Below are 22,204 nucleotides of genomic sequence, written 5' to 3' on the forward strand. Positions count from 1 at the left end.
GAGCCCTGGCCCGGTGGCGGTCCAGGTCTTCGGCAGCATTTCGGCAGCGGGGGCCCTTCAGTGCTGCCAAAGACACAGAGCGACTGAAGGGCCCCATGCTGCTGAAGACCCGTACAAGCTCCGCAGCTCCCCCGCTTTGCCCCAGGCCCCCTGAATCCTCTGGGCAGCCCTGGTATAAAGTGTATGTGAATAAAATATTTGCTGACAAAAGGTGGGATTTTCAAAAGTGACTGACTTAGAAGCACAAATCCCATTAAATTCAAGGAGACGTGCTCTTAAGTGACTTAGGCACTTTTAAAAATTCAACCCAGAAGCTTTGCAGCTGTACATGTACCTCAGTCAGGGAATCTGGGGTAACCTGGCAAATGAGTCAGGTACAGTAAGTGGCTTAAACCTGGTGAAGAGATCTTACTCTTTGATACAAGAAGTCCAAGACTCTGGTAAGTCTTTCCATGCTGTCCAGTGAGCAATTCTCCTGTTAAGAGAGAAATAATTTAGAATGGGGGGTGTGGAAATATGCATGTGCTCATGGCACAGAGCTGGAAAAAAAGACAATTCAAGCCACCATCAGGAAAAGCAAAAGTCACATGTTTCTCAGAAGCAATGGGCTCCATTCATTTAGCTAATGTACCAGAGATGCTACTGGTAATAGTCACATTGTGGATTTGGCTTTATCCAGCACCTAAGGCAAGAGGAATCTAGGATCCAATAATATGATTTAACTGGGTATGATTAGACAATTTAAACGAAAAACTCTTTGAGGCTGTGATTTTATCTAAAGACTCTGAAATGGAAGAGACCTATTATGCCATCCTTGGAGCAGATTACCTCAAAGCCATTACTAACAGAAAATGATCTTCATACAGATATTGTCTTCTTTGCGGGAAGATACACTCCGGTCACAGATCATCCACTCCTTGTGTAGCATGGGGATTGCCTCTATTTTAACCTCTTAAATGCCTCATCCAATTCACTCTTGGCTACCTCTGGCAAAAGCACTTCTGTGACTTTCCTTAGCACATGTTCCATTGAGTCTAATTGACCTCATGGTTAAATTTCCACTTTTCAGCTCACTCCTTATTATGCCCCCTTAACCCTCTTCAATGATTCCTCCTTTCCTTTTGTGTTACTGCCTCTCAAGAATTTATAGAGTTATCTCCTCTCTACTCCTTGACTAGAGTAATTTTCAGAGGGTCGATTAAAGCCTTGAGGAAAGAGAAGATGATTCAGGCTTTATCATTTCATAGGATTTTTAAAAACAACAAAAAACAGACAATTTAATACAACTTGATGCACACCAAAGGCAGAGAAATTGCTTTTTCAAAGAAACTTTATGAGCCAGAGATAAGAGTTCTCGATAGCCGTGGTGGTTCAGCAAGGAGACAAGTGACGCCAGAGGAGGGAGAATCTGCCACTCGCTCATCTCTCCAGTTTGAATTTGACCCCAGTTGAATTTGCTGGGCAAGCGGGAAGGTGCTTATTGGTCAGTACAAAATATAAATGCTCAAATGTAAAACTGCAGTGGACAGAGTGCCCCAAAATGGTGAAACTCCTCGGCAGGATGATGAAGACACAGCCGATGTTGGCAGTGAATTGTCACATCGCTTAATGTGCTATTAGACGATGCTCAGATACCAGAACCCACATAGAATAGACACATCAAAAAGAGAAGCAAGAAGGTAACCTATGAGCAAGAGAAGCAAGAAGGTGGCCAAGACCCTTTCACTAAATGATGAAAAATTAGGGCAAAGAAAAATATTACACATTTAAAGAGACTTGTTTTTTTTGTTCCTTTTCTGCTGTCCACCTGAGTCCAAACCTTAACCCTTATCCCACAAGGCCAATAGGAGTACGTACTTAAGTGGTTAGCCTGTGCCACAAAGTTCACACGGTTATTTTTAGCATGCTAGCTCAAGCAGAGCTAGTGCACTTCTGTTTACCTGGGCTGGGAGATGCACTCCCCGCTGCAGTGTAGACATACCTTAAGTCACACAAGACATCAGAATCTGACTTGGGACACTGGCTGCTCAAAGCAAAATGATTGGATATACCAATCAACTTCAGCCGTACCATCTAGGTCTGCAATTTTGTCAGCTCTCTCAGCCTAGCTCGAGTTGGACAAGATGGGAGATCCTTAAGAAAACAGCAGTGCTCTAGGAGGTACTGTCATAAACATACAGCTAAGGGTAGCATAAAATCCCTCTTTACCCTGTAAAGGGTTAATTCCTCTTTTACCTGTAAAGGGTTAAGAAGCTCAGATAACCTGGTTGGCACTTGACCAAAAAGACCAATGAGGGGAGAAGATACTTTCAGATCTGTGGGGGAAGGTTTTTGTTTGTGTCTGTTTTGTTCTCTCGGAGTCAGCAAAGGAACCAAGGCAAGGGTAAATACATCTCCCTAAGCCATATATGGACTAAGCATCTAGTATTGCAGAAATAGTAAGTAATCGCAAAGAAACGTGTTAGATTATCTTTTGTTTTAGCTTGTGAATTTTCCCTGTGCTAAGAGGGAGGTTTATCCCCGTTTTTGTAACTTGAAAGTTTTGTCTAGAGGGGAAATCCTCTGTGTTTGGAATCTTTTTGTTACCCTGTAAAGTCATCTTCCATCCTGATTTTACAGAGGTGATTCTTTTATCTTTTTTTAAATAAACTTCTTATAATAATAATGGAGATATCCCATCTCCTAGAACTGGAAGGGACCTTGAAAGGTCATAGAGTCCAGCCCCCTGCCTTCACTAGCAGGACCAAGTACTGATTTTGCCCCAGATTCCCAAGTGGCCCCCTCAAGGATTGAACTCACAACCCTGGGTTTAGCAGGCCAATGCTCAAACCACTGAGCTATCCCTCCCCCCAATCAACCCCCCCTGATTGTTTTTCAGTGTTCTAAAGACCCAGGGGGGGTTGATTTGTGCTCAATTTGTAACCAATTGGTTAGGATATTATTCTCAAGCCTCCCTAGGAAAGGGGGTGTAGAGGCTTGGGGGGATATTTTGGGGGGAGGTAGGGCTCCAAGTGGCCCTCCCTGAACGTTTGTTTAAATCATTTGATGGTCGCAGTGATCAAGGACAAGGTGGAACTTGTGCCTAGGAAAGTTTTAACCTAAGCTGGTAAAAATAAGCTTAGGGGGTCTTTCATGCGGGTCCCCACATCTGTACCCCAGAGTTCAGAGTGGGGAAGGAACCCTGACAGATGCTGTTGGAGATTCAGTGAGTAGCATTTTTCCTTCAGTGAGTACTGGGCTGAGGTGGACAAGAAATTCATAATGAATAACTTATTGAATTAATTTATGCCTCTTCTGCTCACAGAATGTATTTTGGTACTTACATAGTTCCCACCACTGTAGTATCTGTGCAAAGAGATCACTCTCTTCTCATTCATTATTTGAAATTATTCACCAGTAGCATCTGCGGGTAGGTCTTGCTCTGCAGCTGATATATTCTTAACTCAAGTTGTTTTGAGTCTTATGGTATGTTTCCTGACTGGATGAGTAACTCTTAGATTCAGGTTCCCGTATGGCTGAGGTTTTAGGTCAGTGCTCATAATAATCCCAAGGTCCCATAGTCAGAGCTGGGATTCCTTGCTCAGACTTAGACCACACTCTAGGCAGCTTACCTGGTGGGTGGAGGCACAGGAAGAACACAGGTTTTCAGCACTAAAGAAAACTGTGATTAGCTTCCAGTCATTTTGGAAATCTATCATCTGAAAGGAAAGAGCACAAGAGAAAGCAGTTGGTACATTGTTACCAATGGCGCTAGGGAGAAGGTAAGAGCCCGTCTCATCACTGGCATTCCCCAGCCACCAACCGTTAGCCCTCTTTCCTGTGGGTTTAAGTGAAGCCTCTAGCAGAAACCCAAAACCACCAGAATCAGCTGAGTTCAAGTCAGCTGAACACTTGTGAGTGATGCAGATGCCATGAGAACATGGATGTATGGGGCCTGTTGACCCATATTAGCTTTGTGCTGCACAAGACATACCCAAGAGCAGCTGCACAGGAGACTTGAATTCACCAAATGTTGTGCTAAATCTAATCCCAAACACCTGTGGGCCAGCCTCCCATAGCATCAAGGACCATATAGTGCCATGGGCTCCCAGCACAGAAAATAGTGAGTGAGCAACACACTCAGTTGAACAACCACATTTCCCAGTTAGGCCAAGACCCTTTTACTAAGTCACAGGTCTCCAACTGTTTAGACCCAAACAAACAATGGGGCAGGATACAAGGAAATTAGTGCATGAAGTTTCAGGAGAGGATTTTCAGAGCATCCATCATTAGCCTAACGCTGCACTCATTGAAGTCAACCATTGATGTTTGTGAGAGCAGACTCAGTGGGTGTTTGTGATAATTCCACCCTAAGGTGCTATGAGGAAATGGGAGAAACATACTTAGTTTGATTATATTCCAGCAGGATTCCTAAGAAGGCCACATGCCATCATAGGGATCCAACATCCTTGATTAGCAGGAGGCAAACTAGATTAATTTTAACCAAATATTTTGAACACCATGACAAATAGGGAGAAACATCTTCAGAAGCAAACGGTAGGTTCTTTGGGATGGCAAGTCTAATTTTGTTTTTAATAGAAACACTGGAGTTCAGTAACCACATTTTTTTAAAAAAAGGCAGCATTTTCCATATCTAACAGACCCTTTGTTTTGTGTTCAATAGAACTGGTCAAAAATATTTTGAACTTCAAAATTTCATCAATATTTTGAAGTTCAAAATGTTTTGAAATTTGACTATTTTTTCCTCACTTCTTTCCTCCCCTTTTCACCGCCCCCCCCCACCTCCCTCCCCAAAGTGCTGGTTAGGCTCTTTGAAGTCCTGAGTGTTTTAAATATACCTGGTTCTCTTTCATGCATTTCACCATTTCTTTAGCTTGATCCAGTATGCTTCTGTTGCACAAAAGGAAAGCAGAAATGGTCAAGTCATTTTTAAAGAATACTTTGGCTGATTTAATCATTGAAAAGAACAGCATGGGATTTAATACAAATCCAAAGACACAGTCAGGTTGCTAGGCATCTGTTTACCCCCATTCAAGCCCACAACATTATTTTGCTGATGCAAAAAGGGAGGGCTGATCTGAAATCAAAAGATCTGGTGTGTTAAATGGGCCACAGAAGGGCCAGATTAATGCAGGGGCTGCAGCCCAGGATCTTGAGCTAAGGCACGCCCCACAAAAATAAATCCATAATTCAGTGGTCAACCACCTGTCAATCACGATAGACTTGTCAATCCTGGAGCCTCTGCCAGTCAATTGTGATCTCTGGGCCATGAAAAGTCCAGAGGTGCAGCAGGGCTCAGGCAGGCTATCTGCATGCCATGGACCTACGCCATTCCCAGAAGTGGCCGGCCACTGGCAAGTCTCTGCAGCCCCTGGGGTGGGGGGGAGGCAGCGCCACACACTGCCTCTGCCCCCAGCTCTGTCCCCGCAGGAGCTGCAGGGGTGGTACCTGTGGACATGGGCAGTACACGGAGACACGCTGTCCCCCTCTCCCCCAGAGGTGCGCAGAGACATGCCAGCAGCTGGCACGTGGAGCTATGGCAGAAAGGCAGGCAGGCTAAGCCCTGCTGCACTGTCGGCTGGGAGCCACCTGTGGTAAGTGCCTCCCAGCCAGAGCCTGCACCTTGCACCCCTTCCTGCACCCCAACCCCCTGCCCCAGGTCAAAATCCCTTCCTGCACCAAACTCCCTCTCAGAGCCTGCACCCCTTACACCCTCTCCTACACCCCAACACTCTGCCCCAGCCTAGAGCCCGCTCCTGCATCCAAACTCCCTCCTAGAAAGAAAATAATATAACAGCTGTTCTAAAGTAAGAAGTAAACTATTTTGAATGAATTTATCTATATTCTACATGTTTTAAGACTGAAATGTAACCACAGAACGGCTTTGTTAATTAAAGGCAAGTTTAGTACAGCGTTAATAGCCTCGATTCCATAATTGTGATCATTTTGTTTTAAAATAGGAAAAAGACTTGTATACAGGGGCCCCACAAAAATCTAATAGCCCTGATCCCACAGGAGAGTTAATCTGGTCCTGAGCCACAGAGTCATGTGTCACTCCTGTTAAGGATAGGAGAAAGTTGAGCCACATTGGCGGGGTTTGGTGTTAGGGAAGCTTGTCCTGTCCCTGCTGTACATGTTCTGAGTACAGTTAAAGGACTTCAGTCCCACGGGGCTTTCAGCCCTGTACCTTTCACCAACACTAAATTCATTCTTCAGCTAAAAAAAGAACTTACATAGCTTTGGTTCCTGATGCTGCTCCGCTAGTTTTGAGAGGAAGTGGCTGATGCAGTACAGAGGGGTTAAACCTGCTAACAAGAGCTGAACAACACACACAGTCAGTATAATCCAAGATCCTGGGAACTACTGCTCTGCCACTTCACCCTTAATGGAATCAAATCAGCCACAAACTGCTAGGATCTCTGGCTTCTTGGTAGGCATTATAGATGCTACATCAGGGACCCTCCACTCTTATCAGTGATGTTGTTCCTCAGCGTTATGAGTTTTGAAACAGTGGCATGAAGTTGGAATTATTTGTTCTAGCCCTGGTGATGCCTGCATATTGGGTATCTCCCAATTTTAGCAACAGGAGCTGTGTGCAGAGCTGGATTTTAGACCGTCATGGGACATTATATGGAATAGAGGATATTTACAGGGAACCTGTACCACCAACTTCCCCCAGCACTGAAGGGATTTCCAAGATTAAAAAGAGCCCCATTTGCACCCATGGAAAATGAAGGAGACATTAACATGCTAGGGTGAAGATTTTGGGGAGATGGAAAGAGTACCCTCCCTAATCCCAATGTTGTGGTGATCCTCTCTGCACCCGAGGAGAGGTGGCTACAACGCTCTCCAGAGCAAGTCAGTGCTATCCAAAACGTCAGCTGGAGAGGTCATTGGAGAGCTGTTCTGTGAGATTCCCTTGCACTCCAGGGGATTTGCATTCTGCCTCCAGAGTGGCCCTCCCCTAGATCAGTCTGACACCCCACTTATGGCTGCGCTATGCACTGGTGCTGCACCCTCTCTAAAGAGCCTAGCAAAGCTGCAGGACCAACCATGCTTTTAATGATACCTGGCAATGGATTTGCCTAGAGTTCAGTGTTGAGAACAACGCAGCAAGACACACCTGATAGTGTTCCCATGCTCGCCTGAAGGAGGGTCCTTTCTGGGCTATAAACAGAAGAAAAACCTGAGCTGATTTGTCACATTTCTCATAAATCAAAATCATGTTACAGCACAGTACTGATTTCTTCTTAACATAAGAAGGCCGGAGCTCAGAGCTCTGTTTCTTCTGACAGCTGACAAAATCACTAAACCCGCTCCCCCATCAGAACGGGATCTGTCTCCTCTACTTTCCCTAGATTTTAGTAATGCCACCCGCTGTTGTTGAGTCACAACAGAACACTGATTTCAGGGCTTAACATAAAGGTAAAGGAAACAGTAACTGTCAACTCTTTCCCAACGGTATTTGTATGTAACTTATCAACCTTGTTCCCATCCAACCTATACCCCTCTGCTAAACATTTACATAAATAGTGTGCGTGCAAGTAGCTGCATTTATGCAGGGAAACTAACAATTTCAGTGCCCGGTTAATGCATTTGGCCCTGCAATGGCACTCACCAGTGAGTGGGCTTGTATGTTTGTACATGCCTAGTTAGAAGTATAGTTTTTAAATTTTAGTCTACTTTTACTTAGGGCCAGAACTTTAGCTGTTGTAAACTGGCATAGCTCTAGTGACTGCAATGGAGCTAAATAGATTTGCACCAACTGAGGATCAGACTTTTAGTTTACTTCAAATGTAACAACCCTGACGTGTGGTAATACAACAGTATAAAACATGGCCAAGGAGCACTGGGTATCATTCCAGCATCCATGGAATGTGGTTCCGAGGTTAGCGCAGGGGACTAGGCACCAGGACTCATGGATTCTGTTCTTCATTCTTACTAATGGCTTCTTGTATGACTTTGGGCAAGTCCCTTCTCTTTTTTCTCCATCTGTAAGCAGGGGGTGATACCACTAACTATACAGGCTTCATCATAGTTTTTATGAGGCTTACTCAACGTTTATAAAACATCTGACATCCTGGGGTAAAAGGTGCTCTTTAAGCAAAAACTATAGCTACCAACTAAGGATGACTAGGGACATAATGGCTCAGATTCCAATTTTTCAATAAAGATCTCTACGCTGCTCTTGCCACTCAGGCACAAGAACAATTTTGAGGATGGGATGAAAATTGGGTACTTCTGAGTTTAGAATCTGGTCCTCATCCCTGTCATGTGCAGCTGTGTAAATTGACATCATAGCAGTTGCCAGTGCTAACCAATGAAAGTTCACTGTTACCTTTGGAGTAAATCTTCATGATCTATCCTAGAATCTGGGGTCTGTAAATAATCATGGAACAATAAAAGTGTTATTAATAAGCAAATAGTAGCCTACTCTGTCATACTCCAGTTTTATATTTCAGATAGTCACTGTGGTAAATAGCCATTTTCTGCACTGCATTTTAAATTACAACACCTAATTAAAGGTTTCCTTTTTGCAGTTTGCTTACAGTTTGGAGACCATTGCTTTGGTACATTCTAATGGTGCATTCCATGTATCAAAAGAGTTTTAAAAGATGAAATACCACACTTTTTTATAGCTGAATGAACTGCTTTTTAAACTATATTGAAGTTTCTGTTGGCCCAATCTCTTTCAAACAGGGGACATGATCCAAAGTCCATTTAAGTCAACAAGACTCTAGGAAGTACACTAGGGATGTAGCTATTGGTACTGATTTTATATGGAAGGTGCCCAGTTTCTATAGTTATGGGAGGCAGTGTACAGTCCTAAAATAGATAGATTCCTGCTGATTTCAGTGGGCTTTTGGTTGAACCCAGAGACAGACCGAGAGATGTCCCCTTTCCCAAAGGCTGCATGTCTTAAATGCAAGCTATTCATATATTTCTTTCTATAGCATCTCACCCACGCCATTCAAGGCATTAACATAAGAAGAGTCTTTTTAATATGGAAGACCATGTGCTGAGATACAAGGGAAGACAGAAGGATTCTTGGTTCGGGTAAAAGAAACTCAAGAATTAGGGCAGACCAAGTGTCATAATTCTTCTCAAAAGGGGAGAAATCAGGAGGAATACAGTAATTCTGACTGTTAGAAATTCATGGGTTCCGCAACCCAAAACCTTATGGAAGTTATGGCAGATAGATTGGTAGTACTGAGATGTTTTACAAATATGTATCTCAACTCTGTGAGGTTCTAAGTATTTCCTACAAGATGCTAAGCACACTCCGCTGCAAAGGGAGTTGAGGATGCACAGCACCTCACAGGATGAGGCTCTAAAATGTTAAATTGTTTGTGAAACTTCTAGAAGTATGAGATTTCCCCCAAACCTTTCTGGTTTCTCCTATCCCTGTTTTCCCCTCTCTGTGCATCTCCAGTTATCCCACAACACACATTCAGTATAAATTTCAGGCTAATTAGGGCAGAACAAAGAAATTAAGGGATTTCCAGTTCCTAGTGCTATAGCAATACTGTATTCTGCATCTCAATTTCAACAGGAAAGATGGTTACCCAAATGGGACTCCCTCATATTTCAGCAACTGGGATTTCAATCTTGTTTTGAAGCAAATCAAAAAAAACCCCAAACAAACAAAAAACCCACCAACAGCTCCACAAGATCCTTTCCTGTTGATTCTGCAGTATTTAGAAATACAGAGTAGGAAATATATGGTAGTTGTCACAAGCAACTTCGTTATTTTGTAGTTATGGGCCTGGGCTACAAAATTTTGATCCAGATGTGGATCCAAGCTTCCCTAACACTCAAGGGACTTCTGATCAAACATTCCTGTTTCAGTCCAACTCTCTTCCATAGATTTATACTCGGATTCATAAAGCCAGAAGGGAAAATGATGATCATCTAGTCTGAACATCTGCATAGCACAGGCCAGAGAATTTCACCCAGTGAAAGCCCATAATTCTGTGGTTGAACCAGAGCATCCTTTTTAGACAGGCATCTGATCTCAATGTAAAGACTTCACATGATGGAAAAATCCACCACATCTCTTGGTAACCTGTTCCAATAGTTAGTTACTGATAAAAATGGCACTTCATTTCCAGTTTGAATTTTTCTAGCTTCATCTTCCAGCTATTGGATTTTGTTATGCCTATATTTGCAAAGTTAAAGAGTTCGCTAATCAAATAGCTTCTCTCTGTGCAAGTGTTTTTAGACCCTGATTGCATTTCCTCCTGCATGAAGTCAGTTGGGTACTGATAGAATCAGAGCTATCCCATGGTAAGCAGTTAATATCAGCTACCTCTAGTCACCATTCACTCGAAATCTTTAACACATGTGAAAAGTTTTGAGTCTTGATCACACCACCAGCAAGTACAGAACTTAATTAGGGCCCACATTCTGCACCATTCAACTTAGCCGGAGTTTTGTTATTGATTTCAACAGAAACGGGTCTTAGCTCTTAAAGGTGAAGTGTTATAGTCAACACACCTCACTGTTATACTTACAGTTTGCAAAATTCCTATGCCAGCAATTGCTTTAATGTCAGATGGTCTCAGAGTATGAACTGCAGAGATAAATCAAGGTCTCCACGTTAGAAAGATCAGTGGCTTTGAAAAAATAATTACATTCTCCAATGTGAAAACACAGCAGAGTAAATTATAATCATTATTGGCATTTATAGTGGGCTTTTCAGCTGGGAGTTTTAAAGCAGCCAAAGGCAATTAGCAGTCCAATACTCATTGAATTTCAATGAGATTTGGGTGCCTGACTCCCTTAGCCTCCTTCGGAAATTTCAGCCTTCATCCTCAAAACACTTCGCAAATAACAGATCACACAACACTCCTTTGAGTTGTTGACATAGGTATCATTATCCCCAATACAGGATGGAGAAAGTGAGGCAGACTTGTAAAGTCACTTGCCCCATTATTACAGTCTGGATTAGAACTCAGGAATTCCTAGTTCCCAGACTCAAACTCAGTCCATAGCCATGTCTACATTACAAAATTATGTCAACCTAACTTACATCAGCATACAGCCACTAAATCGTTTGTGTGTGCAAACACTTAGCTGCTTGTGCCAACAGTGCATGTCCTCACCAGGAGCGCTTGTATCGATTGTATTGTCAGTGTGGGGCATTGTGGTATGACTCCTGGAAGCCAATAACAGTCAATTTAAGCAACACAGTGTCTATACTGACACTGCATCGACCTTATTACATTGACAGTGACTGTACACTACTCAGGGAGGTGGTGTTACTAAATCGGCATAGAGAGGCACTTATATTGGCAGGAGCCAAATTTAAAAGAAGACACTCCCACAGCTAGGTCAATGCAAAGCAGCTTACGTTGACCTAACCCTGTAGTGAAGACCAAGTCCATGTCTCCCTACAAACTTAGAGCAGGAAAAGCCTCCAAGAGGATGATTTTTAAACACAAACCTGAAGATGGAGGAGAATGAGACACCTTCTCTAGCTCACATGGAAACTGGAATCTTCTCAGAGGCTGTAACAGCAAACAGATATATTTTGGGTTCTTTTCTTTTTAACAAGGGTATTTAGGCTGAGGGAAAGTGTTGGATCAAGAGGCCGGAAAATCTCTATTCACCAAATGGTTACAGCATGGCTAAGGCTACGATTTAGTCATGGGTATTTTTAGTAAAAGTCACAGACAGGGCAGTGACCTGTCCGTGACGTTTACTAAAAATACCCCTAACTAAATCTTAAGTGCTGAGGGGTGGGGAGCCGCCCGGGACCCTGCTGCCCCTCCAATCCTCCTGTTTCCCTCCCCAGTTTCCAGGCCCCGTCTCCCCAGCTCTGGTTCCTAGTCCCAGTCTCTGCCCAACCACAGTGTTGCACATTCTTGTGATTTTGGCAGGGGCTGGAGCCAGTTGCCCAGTGACAGGAGAAGCTCCAGCCCTCTTGCAAATTTCAGCCCTGCCTGGGGGAAATCCCAGGAGGCGGGGCAATGGGGAAAACAGCTAGTCAGAGCTAGGAGAGCAGCCAATAAAAGCTGCTTCAGGAAGCAGGCAGCACTTTCCCCTCCCTTCAAGAGCCAACATCAGTCTCACAGGAAGGGAGGGAGAGGAGGGAGCCTAGCAGATCAGGACAGCTCCGTTCTCTCCTTCCCCTGTGAGTAACAGGGACAGCTTCTTTGCTCTTCCCCATTGCCTGCAACACCGAGCCTGGGAAAGAGTTGAGGGGGGTGAAGATCCCCTGAAACTGCCTCACCCAGGCCTGGCGAGAGGTAGAAAAGCCCTGTACCTGCAGAAGGAGCAGGGGTGAGGCTGGGAGGCAGAACTGATTTGGATTGGGGCAGAATTAATTGCTTGGCAGAGGACAGGTAAATGTGAGGGTGAGAGCTCCGAGGGCCAAAATCACCTTATCCAATACATTTGGGAGAGTGGGCAACATTAATTGTCTCACACACACCCTGTGGGTGGGCAGGGGGAGTTCAAAAATCAAAAGGCAGAACAAATCACAATATAATCTTTTTAAAATTATCTCATGGATGTTATGGAGTCTGATGCATGATATTTGATCTCTTAGGTTGGCAGTACTGTTAATGATACTTCAGTTAGCATTACTTCCTGCAGAGCCCTCTCTACAGCCACTAGTCTGCCGCCTTGGAGAGCTCAGCATGTGGTAATGCAGCTCCTGAGAGAACTCTGCTGGCAGGCACTCAGGAGAACAATGGCATAGCAAAGGGAGCCAGACTTTCTGCCTCTGATGATCTTACTATTGTGGCAGATCAAAAACACAATACAAACTTTAAAAAAAAAATTCTTGATTTTTGGGGTCTGACTTGTGATTTTGGAAACTTTGGGGTTAGCAACATTGCAACCAGTCCCAGTCTCTCTCCCTCCTTCCAACTTCCAGTCCCAGTCCCATCAGACACCTTGTCCCTGTAGCAAAGCGCTGACTCACCGGCACAGTGCCTCCTGCTGGTAGTTTGGGAATTAGCTCAGCTCCAACTCCAGAGCACCTCCTTCGGGCCAGTGTCTCACCTGCCTTAGGCCCCATGTCCCTCCCAGACCCCGGGGCCCCCTTTCCTCAGGATTCTGCCCCCAGCAGTACCCCCACATTCTGGGTCTCCCCTCCCAGAGGAACCCCCAACCCTCTAAACCCACCTTGCCTCAGTGGCTACTGCCAGTCATCATCTAGCCCCCACTCACTGGGGCAGACTGCAGTCTGTAATGGCCACTCATCATTGGCAAGGGGTTAGGACCAGCTGCCTCTGCCTATTCCCAGGCTACACCTCTGTAGCCCCAGTACCTTTGTAGGCCTTCACCAAGGCCTGCAGCCTGGGGGTTTACCAGGCTGGAGCACCCCAGCTCCTCTTGCCCTTCCCCAGCACTGCTCTACTTCAGGTACCTTGCTCCCAGGCAGCTAGCCCTTCCCACTCCAGGGCTAGAGTCAGGGCCGGCTCCAGGGTTTTGGCCGCCCGAAGCGGCCAAAAAAAAAAAAAAAAAAAGCCGCGATCGCGATCTGCGGCAGCAATTCGGCGGGAGGTCCTTCACTCCCAGCTGGAGTGAGGGACCGTCCTCCGAATTGCCGCCGAATAGCTGGACGTGCCGCCCCTCTCCAGAGTGGCCGCCCCAAGCACCTGCTTGCCAGGCTGGTGCCTGGAGCCGGCCCTGGCTAGAGTGAGACTTTCACAGGTCCTGGCCCCACAGCCCTCTTATCAGGGCCAGCTGAGCCCTGATTGAGCTGGCCACACCTGGGTGGTCAGCTACTGACTCAGTTTTCCCAACCACAGCCCTCTCCAGGGCTGCTTTTAACCCCTGCCTACTGGAGAGGGGGCAGCCACCCCATTACAGTCCCACTTACTCCTTTCCCTCCCCCCAGATCCAGCTTTTGTCCTCTCTGCATTTGAGTCAGATGGCTTCCTCCTCTACGCTGCCTGAGTGCCAGCAGAGGGTGGGTCACTGACAGCACAGGAGAGACAGGCTCCCTGCTCGTAGTTCTCGTACCAGGCTCCACCCCACAAGAAAAGTCCTTTTGAGCCCCCATAGCCCTGGGCAGGAGCATGCTCAATCACTTTGTGTATGGGAGGGTGGTCACATGCACAGTTCAGTCACAAATAGGAGTGGAGAGAGGTTAGACCAGTGGTTCCCAAACTAACAACCCGCGAACCCCTTTCACTAAAATGTCAAGTCTCGTGAATGCCCTCCTAAAAATAAAAATGTCCATGGATTTTCTCCCTTACCTCAGCATAAATTATAAAAGCAGTGATCTTGGAAATATAACATTTGTTTTTATGACATGCTTATTACACACTATTTATTATTATTTATCATTACAGTATTTTTATTACATCATGAAAACGGCATCACTCTTCCAAGATGCCACTTTTGTAGCTTGTATCACTTTTGATTAAGCCTGTTATAAGGCACAGTTACTAATAATCCAGACCACTGGGTTCTCTCTCTCTCTCTCTCTCACTGAAGGGTTACATCAGAACAAAGTAGCAGTAACATCAGCTGGTGGCAGGTGTGGTATTGAGAACAGAAAAAACTAAGGGCATGGCTACACTTGCAGATGTAGAGCACTGTGAGTTAAACCTGCCTTCGTACAGTGCAGTAGGGAAAGTGCTGCAGTCTGTCCACACTGACAGCTGACAGCGCACTGGCATGGTCACATTTGCGGCACTTGCAGCAGCATTGGGAGCAGTGCATTATGGGCAGCTATCCCAGCATGCAAGTGACTGCAATGTGCTTTTCAAGGGGGGAGGGGAGTGGCGTGTGACAGGTAGTGTGTTGTGTGTATGTGGGGGGAGAGAGAGTGGGTTTTTGGGGTGCTGAGAGTGTCTCAGCATGCTGTCTTGTACATTCAGACCCCCTCCCCCCACCTTTTTCTCACTCATTCACTCACTCAAAACAAACAGTAAATGTTTGCTTTTTCTTGTAGCTGATAAGCAGCCAGCTTCTCTGAAAGGGAACTTTGAAAGGATATTTCCGCATTCCTGCAGCCAATTTCACAATGACAAGAGTGGCCACTTGACTTAAGGGGATTATGGGACGTTTCCGGAGGCTGATCACAGCGCAGTAACGCAATACCTCGTCCACACTGCCGCTGCTTCGCTCCAGCGGGGGCACAGCAAACGTTATTCCACTCGCCAAGGTGGAGTACCAGCAGCGCTGTAGCTGCGGAATCAGAGAGCTCTACGTGCCTTGCCAGTGTGGACGGGGAGTGAGCTAGTGCGCCCAAGGCTGCTTTATTGCGCTGTAACTCGCAAGTATAGCCAAGCCCTAAAGCCTATACTAAAGTCCTCCTCATGTCAGGGACTTACCTCCAGTTTCTTTTGTTCCCTCAGGTAGTTACTTTCCATCAGGGGATGAGCTGCAGTGCCTTGGGGGGGAGGAGGGGGAGAAAAATCAAACAATCCATTAGGAATGAATGAATTTTACTCACTCTTTGCTAACATGCATAAACTCCTCAGTAGATAGTGATACAATTAAATGTGTCTATTTCTGAAAGGGAGAGAGTTTCACCTCTTCTCTCTCTCACACAGTTTCCAAAGCTGATCTCCACGCCAGTGCCTGTCATTCTGCACCAAATGTAAATCCTCAGTTTTTAAATATATTGGGCTATAGCTTCTGTGGATGCAATCTGCATAACTATTAAAATAAATGCTGGAAAGCCATTTACACTAGCTGATGGTCTCATCTCTTATCTGTTATATACTCTGATCATAAAGTTCTTACTAGCTTCTGTACCCTTTGTCCTCCGCATAGCCACCACACATTACTTACTGTGATCCCTGCTGTGTTATGCTTGAATTTAATTATAAGTTCCTCAGGCCAGGGACTTTTTTTTATTTGTTTTGTAAAGTGCAATGAGCACCTAGGGCACTGTATAAATAAATAATTCTCTCATAAGAACATAAATGAGATTTGCAACCCAGAATACATATCAATGTCTGAGTCAGCCTTTAATTTATATGACATTATGAGACGCCTTTGGTTGTTTATTCAGCACACATTCAGAATAGTTAGATTAATTTTTCAAACAGGTACATGGTATCACTCCCAAGAAAGGAGTAATATACATAAGGCTACTCCTTTCACAGTCAGCAGGCAACAGTGTCATGCCATGAGGTTATGGTTAGCCAATGAAAGTTTGCTCTGGTGATGTAATACTTGAAACTTCATCTGCCGCTGGAGAGCTTCGATGGATGGAGTTTCTGTGGAGCCAGAGAGAACTGGAGTCCTCCCTCTCCTGACTGCATCTGCATTCATTTCAATTTAAATTAATCTCTTTTCTTAATAAAGAACAGTTTATATTCAAAATTTCCCTGAATTCAGTTGGCAAGGGATTACATGGGATACATGTGTTTGGTTTGCTCTAATGAGATAGGGGTTAGATGCAAAGTTTGCATCTGGACCCCACATCTAAACTTCCCAACCACTCAAGGGCGTTCAGAACCACCTCTCCTTATGAGGCACTAGTGTAGAGTCAATCTCATAATAATACTTAGCTCTCATATAATGCTTTTCATGCATGTATCTCAAGCTGCTTTACCATGGAGGATTCCATTTTACAAAGGGGGAAACAGAGGGCCACAGCAGTGAACTATTTGCCCAAGTGACAAGAGAACAGGGAATAGAAGTCAGGTGTCTGAACTTCCAAGCCCCTGGATGCTGCTGCCTATTTTTAGAGTCTTCTTGTGTTTGGCACAATAGCATTTTAGAGTTCAGAGGAAATTCTTGAGTTTCCTCTCTCTGTTGAACACTTGTGTTTGTCTAGCTATCCATTCATGTCATTAGACAAATATAAGGGCATTACATGTAAAAGCATGAATTGTTTTATATGACTGACCAATCTTTGTGTGCAGTTTTCATGTATTTTACCTATTTTTGTTTCCGTCCACACGTTTTTGCCATACTTTCTAGAATGTTGGGAGATAACTTTTTTTTCTAACAAGTGTGATGCACACCCTTCTTTTTGCCTAGGGTCCCTAACCAAGATCAGGACATTCTTGTGTGCACACACCGTGAGATACAGTCTCTGCCCTGAGCAGCTTACAATTTAAGTAGATATGACAAAGGACTTTTTGTTCTGCCCATTTTGCAGATAATGAACCAAAACACAGACACATTACGGCCTACATTCACAAAGGTGCAATGATTATGTGTAGTCTGACCATTTGGTGCTGTTCTTCCCTCCACGAAACTTCAGTATCCCAACTGCATGAGACCTGGGAGGTCAGTCTCCAGAAAGATACAAACCCATACGCTATCATGTACTGTTCACATTTACCTAAGATGATCAACAATAACCAGTGCCATGTGTGCCATCCAGAGTCATACATGCAGATTGTACCAATCATCTTTCTGCTTTGAAAGCTTCTGCTTTTCACTTGATCTTTGCACTTCAACCACTAGAAAAATATCAGCTTCCACACATTTTCTAACAAGACTTTTCAATGTCCAAAGACCTTACCTTTCAAAGGTAGGAGCCAAAGGAAGAACAACTCTGATAGCAGCTTCATGGTTAGCTCTTTGAGAAATGAATATTCTAGGAGAGGTGTCACTTAGGCTTTATTGAGGAGGTGGAGGGGTTGTCAGCAAATAAAATGTCTTTCCTTTCTCCTGCTTTTATACTTCAGCAAACTGCTAACTTAGCAGCCATAAACTTTATTGGGTTCCTCACCTTTGTAAACTCAGCCTTTGAATTAAAGTGATAACGATAACATTTCAGTGCTGTACTTCAAAAAAAAAAAAAAAAAAAAAAGTGCTGTTTTTAAACATCATTGCATTTGGTAGTTAAAGTAAGGGGGAGCAAGGTGGGAGGCGTACCGCTTCTCCTCCTCTACTAAAAGCACAGGGAGAGTTGCCCAGTCTCATGACTCAGCACTCCTCCTGCAGTTCACCCTCCTCCCAGGCAAGTGCAGTGGTTGATACCCCCCACCTGTGTCACTGAATCAAGTAGCTCACTCTCTCAGTCTGCAGGTACAAGAAATAAAGTACACTCTTATCTGTGTTACCCTGAAAGGTTCCTGGTGACAGTATAAAACCATAAGAATGCTGCATGTACCACCAAAAGCAAGGGATCATAATATGTACAGCTTGGGTATGTTTCAGTCATTGAATCTAATATTTGGGTACTTACTAAAGATTTATATGGTTGGAACTAACATTTGTTAAATAACAAATACTATACCAAATAACAATACCACTTACTCCTACATGTTAAAAGCACATTTATGTCACAGAGTCAAACCATATATAAACCTTTGTAGTTCTATCACTCACCCAATGCATTAATATTGTTATGCTTAAAATCACAAATTTCTTGGAGATTGGGTGTGAACACATCCTTCCTAACATACCTGTCAAGTGGGCAGTAGCCCACAAAAGCTTATGCTCTAATAAATTTGTTAGTCTCTAAGGTGCCACAAGTACTCTTGTTCTTTTTGCGGATAGAGACTAACACGGCTGCTACTCTGATACCTGTCAGGATGAGTTAATAAGGAGCCCCTGTCACCCCTGCCACACACACACAGACCTAAGCCAAAAGGGAGTTGTGAACTTTCCCAGGAGTTTGGACTGAGGGGGTTTCACTAGCTGTTGTGACCAGTGTCAGAGAGAACACACGAAAGAACAGAGAAGGAGGGAGAGGCAAGCAACCCAAGCAGGAACCTGTAAGTGCAGTGTGACCCTGTAAAAAGCTACAGAGAGAAAGAGAGAGCTTTGGGGTTGGCTATAGAGACTTGTGAACTGTAAGCTTAGGGAAAATGGCACCCAGGGCGAACCTATATTTTGGTGCACCCCCCCCCCCTTGCCCCTGGCCCCTCACAGGCTCTCTGGGCTACTCCCACCCCATCACCTTTGGGCCCCACTGCCTCCCGCTGTTTAATTTGTATTGAAAGAGATGCCAGAGTTCAGCCCTGGCACAAATTAAGCACTGGCAGGTCGACATGATACCTGTGGGTGCTAGCCGGGTGCCCAGCTCTGAAGGCAACGCCACCACCAGCAGCAGTGCAGAAGTGAGGGTGGCATGGTATGTGGTGTATTGCCACCCTCACTTCTGCGCTGCTGCGGCTTGTGGTGCCTGGTGCTAGGCATGTGGCTCAAGGCAAGCTTCGCGCTGTCACACGCAGGCTGCATCTTGCCAGAACCCATGGCCTTCCCGCAGCCCTCTGGCCACTCCTGGCTCGCCAGGGATGCCATTTCAGATTTTGGTGGGGGAGGCAACTTTTTACCATGATTCCAGGGGATACTTAGGCACCCAAAAACTCTAGGGTTTTTTTTTTTCCTCCAGATAACTTAGAAATTAGCTATTGATTTCACCATACACACACAAATCCACAAACATATTTTCATCAGTAATAATTGAAATTTACAGATAGGGAAATCAAGAAAAATGCTGCTTGAGAACTTATTACAGTCAAAATTCAGTGACAAACTTCTGAGTTGGGCTGGTTACAAATGGACTAGTGAATGAATAGTTAAATCAACTAATCATTCCTGGTTTTAGGATATTTATTTTGTATATCTTGACATGCGATATTGACACTTAGTGATTTTTGTAGTATTGTTGTAGTCATGTTGATATCAGGAAATGAGAGCCACAAGGTGGCTGAGGTAATATCTTTAATTGGACCAACTTTGGTTAGTGAAGGAGACAAGCTTTTGAACCCCACAGAGCTCTTCTCCAGGGCTGTGGAGCTCAAAAGGACCAAAGTTGGTCCAAAGAAAGATATTGCCTCACCCACCTTGTCTCTCTGTTTGTGTTTTAACAGCTTTAAAGCTTGAACTCTTTGAATCTCAACTTCTACTGTCATTAAAAAAATTATCTGGCCTCCCCCATAATTTCCCACAACTGAAAATTAAAAATTATAAAAATACTAAAAAGCTTGAAAATAAACAATTGATATTGCAGATCAAAGTTATAAAAGATAAAAATTGCCTTCTACCAAGTCTATTTATAAGCCACCTGAGCAGCAGGGCTGAAGCGGGGGTGGGGAGATGGGGCAGAGCCAATCCACACATTGTCCTCACACTAACAGCAGGAACACCAGGGACTTCCAGGGGATGAATGTGGTTGCAGGATATGGGATTAAGTCAGAGATGGGAGTAAAGAAATGAAGTAGGTGGTGCCTGCCTACCTGCTATGACCTCCTTGAAACCCATTTACCTTTCATTCAATCCCTGATTGTTTATCCACACCCTCAGGTTCTCTTTTTTTAATTGTTTCTGTTTCCACTACTTGTACTTAGCAGTATATTGAAATTCCTTGGGGCAGGGCCTTGTCTAAACTGTTGGGCCAAGTGTTATGCACATTTCTATACTGCATCAAGAATAAGGAAACTCCTTGGTTAGTCTGCCATTAAAACTAAACTACAGAATCACTGCGTTGGGAACATCCCTGGGACAGGGCCCAGTGCAGTGAGTCAGCATGTTACTCCCCTACCCACTGTGGCCCCCATTCCAAGTCCTGTTCAGATGTGGGGGCACATGGGATAGCTGATCTCACACTCATATGTCCTGTGCACCCACCTGCCTGACCAAGCGAGTGAAGCTACTGAGCCAGGGGAGCAGGGAGGACCCTCATCTGCTGATGGGGGGGTGTGTGCAATTTAAAGATTCTCCCCCAACAGCTCGTGTCATGCCCCCCCCCATCCCTAGGCAACCCTTTGCCCCCCGCCCAGTTGCCGTATAGGAAAGTAGCTGTTCCAACCCTACCTCTCCCTGCGGAGCTGAAGCAGCAGCACTTCCCTACTGCTCCCAGCTATTTGGTGCATGTGCTGTTGGTTTACCTCTCCCCAGTCCTGGGCTCCAGCAAGCAGGGTGGGGAGGGGAGGAGAGGAGAGGAGAGGAGGGAGAAGGCCTGGCAGGCAAACCCTGGCAGAAAACTGGGAGGGGGGATGGTATGTGACCCTGCATACCCTCCCCCGCATATGTCACCTTTCTGCAGCAGCAGCCCTGGTTAGCCTGGTGCTCACCTGTGTGGAGTTAAGTGTACACTCCTGCCGGCAGTGCCAGGGGAAAGAGCAAGCCCTTTCCTGGACAAGTGGGGCTATTAAAGGGATGATGGGGGTGGGCCTGCTACACTAACACACGAACTACATAGCAGGAAGGCTGCTCTAAGCCCCCAGCTGGGACACACAGAGATAAACTGCCAGCGCACATCTCCCTCCTCCTCCGTCAGCCGCCCATCCCAGACATCAGATTGGGAGCCTCTTTCAGCGCAGTCCCGTCCACTCCCCATGGCTTCTAACGCAGGGGGCCCTCTGTCCCGGGAGAGTGGGGAGCCCTGGGCACCCATTCCTGCTGCTGCTCCCACCCGGAGGACTTACCTGATTGAGTGCCTAGTCAAGCTGCAGCTTGGGGCCACCCTCTCCAACCATGTATGTTTTTATCTCCCTAATGCTGGCCAGGCTCGCTGACTGCCTCCTTAAGCCCAGCTGGCACTTGGTGGGCAGGGCAGGGCAGGTCATGTAGGAGGTATCAATGCGCGCCCATCAGTTCATCTCCTGGGCAAATGGCCCCTGGTCAAAGGCCGGCCCCTGGTTTATAAGCTAAAAAATACTCCTTTGTGTGGCTGAATGCGGAAGAAACCAAGAACAAAGAACGTACAGAGTTCTGTATGCAAACAAAAGCGTTTCAAAGCAATACCTGACCACCACCAATTTCTACTCCCAACAGGAACAACCTGCTAGACTCAGAATTTTTGGCTAACCACTCGGCCCAAAAGAGGTAACATTAGTATAATACCCCATAAGGGTAGGTGTGCAAAGCACTTTACAGGCAAATAAAGAAGTCAACGTCTCTGCTAAGACTAAAATCTCATGTGCCTAGTGCTACATGAGGCAACCCATTTTTTCCCCACTGCTGACTGCACAGAGCAAGATGTTAGTCTCTATAAGGACAGCATCCTTTCAATTATCCTGCGATAAGTCATTCTGTCTCCTTCACATCTTATCTTCCCTCCAGGTGGAATCCAATCTAAGACACACCTAGCACTTCTACCACCGGATAGCTTGATGACAGAGCCAAACCTTCATAGCTATCTCTGTCTGATGATTGAGTCCACAGTCTGCTGACCTGTGCAGCGCGTGGTGCATTGGTGACACGATCTCTCCAATGAATTCCCAAGATCCTTCTCAAATAACACTTGTGAAGTGCATTCAGTGTCCTGCTGCGCACTGCCACCACCTCCCACGTTGCCGAGGCACACAGTAATGTTGGTAAG

General features: G+C 45.2%; 1 protein-coding gene across 1 annotated transcript in view; it reads right to left on the minus strand.

Moving 5' to 3' along the window:
• PLB1 (phospholipase B1) overlaps positions 1-21,397 on the minus strand; it is a 123,751-nt gene extending 102,354 nt beyond the window's left edge. Inside the window, 10 exon segments of the mRNA XM_054021455.1 lie at positions 413-475; positions 3,612-3,698; positions 4,839-4,890; positions 6,234-6,318; positions 7,124-7,167; positions 8,339-8,379; positions 10,515-10,573; positions 11,447-11,510; positions 15,297-15,355; positions 21,309-21,397. Of these exon segments, the coding sequence (XP_053877430.1) occupies positions 413-475; positions 3,612-3,698; positions 4,839-4,890; positions 6,234-6,318; positions 7,124-7,167; positions 8,339-8,379; positions 10,515-10,573; positions 11,447-11,510; positions 15,297-15,335 (534 nt within the window). The 5' untranslated portion in view covers positions 15,336-15,355; positions 21,309-21,397.
• Between the last annotated feature and the right edge of the window lie 807 nt (positions 21,398-22,204).

This window comes from Malaclemys terrapin, chromosome 3 (genome assembly GCF_027887155.1).
Source record: "Malaclemys terrapin pileata isolate rMalTer1 chromosome 3, rMalTer1.hap1, whole genome shotgun sequence".
In the NCBI taxonomy this organism is placed as follows: domain Eukaryota; kingdom Metazoa; phylum Chordata; order Testudines; family Emydidae; genus Malaclemys; species Malaclemys terrapin.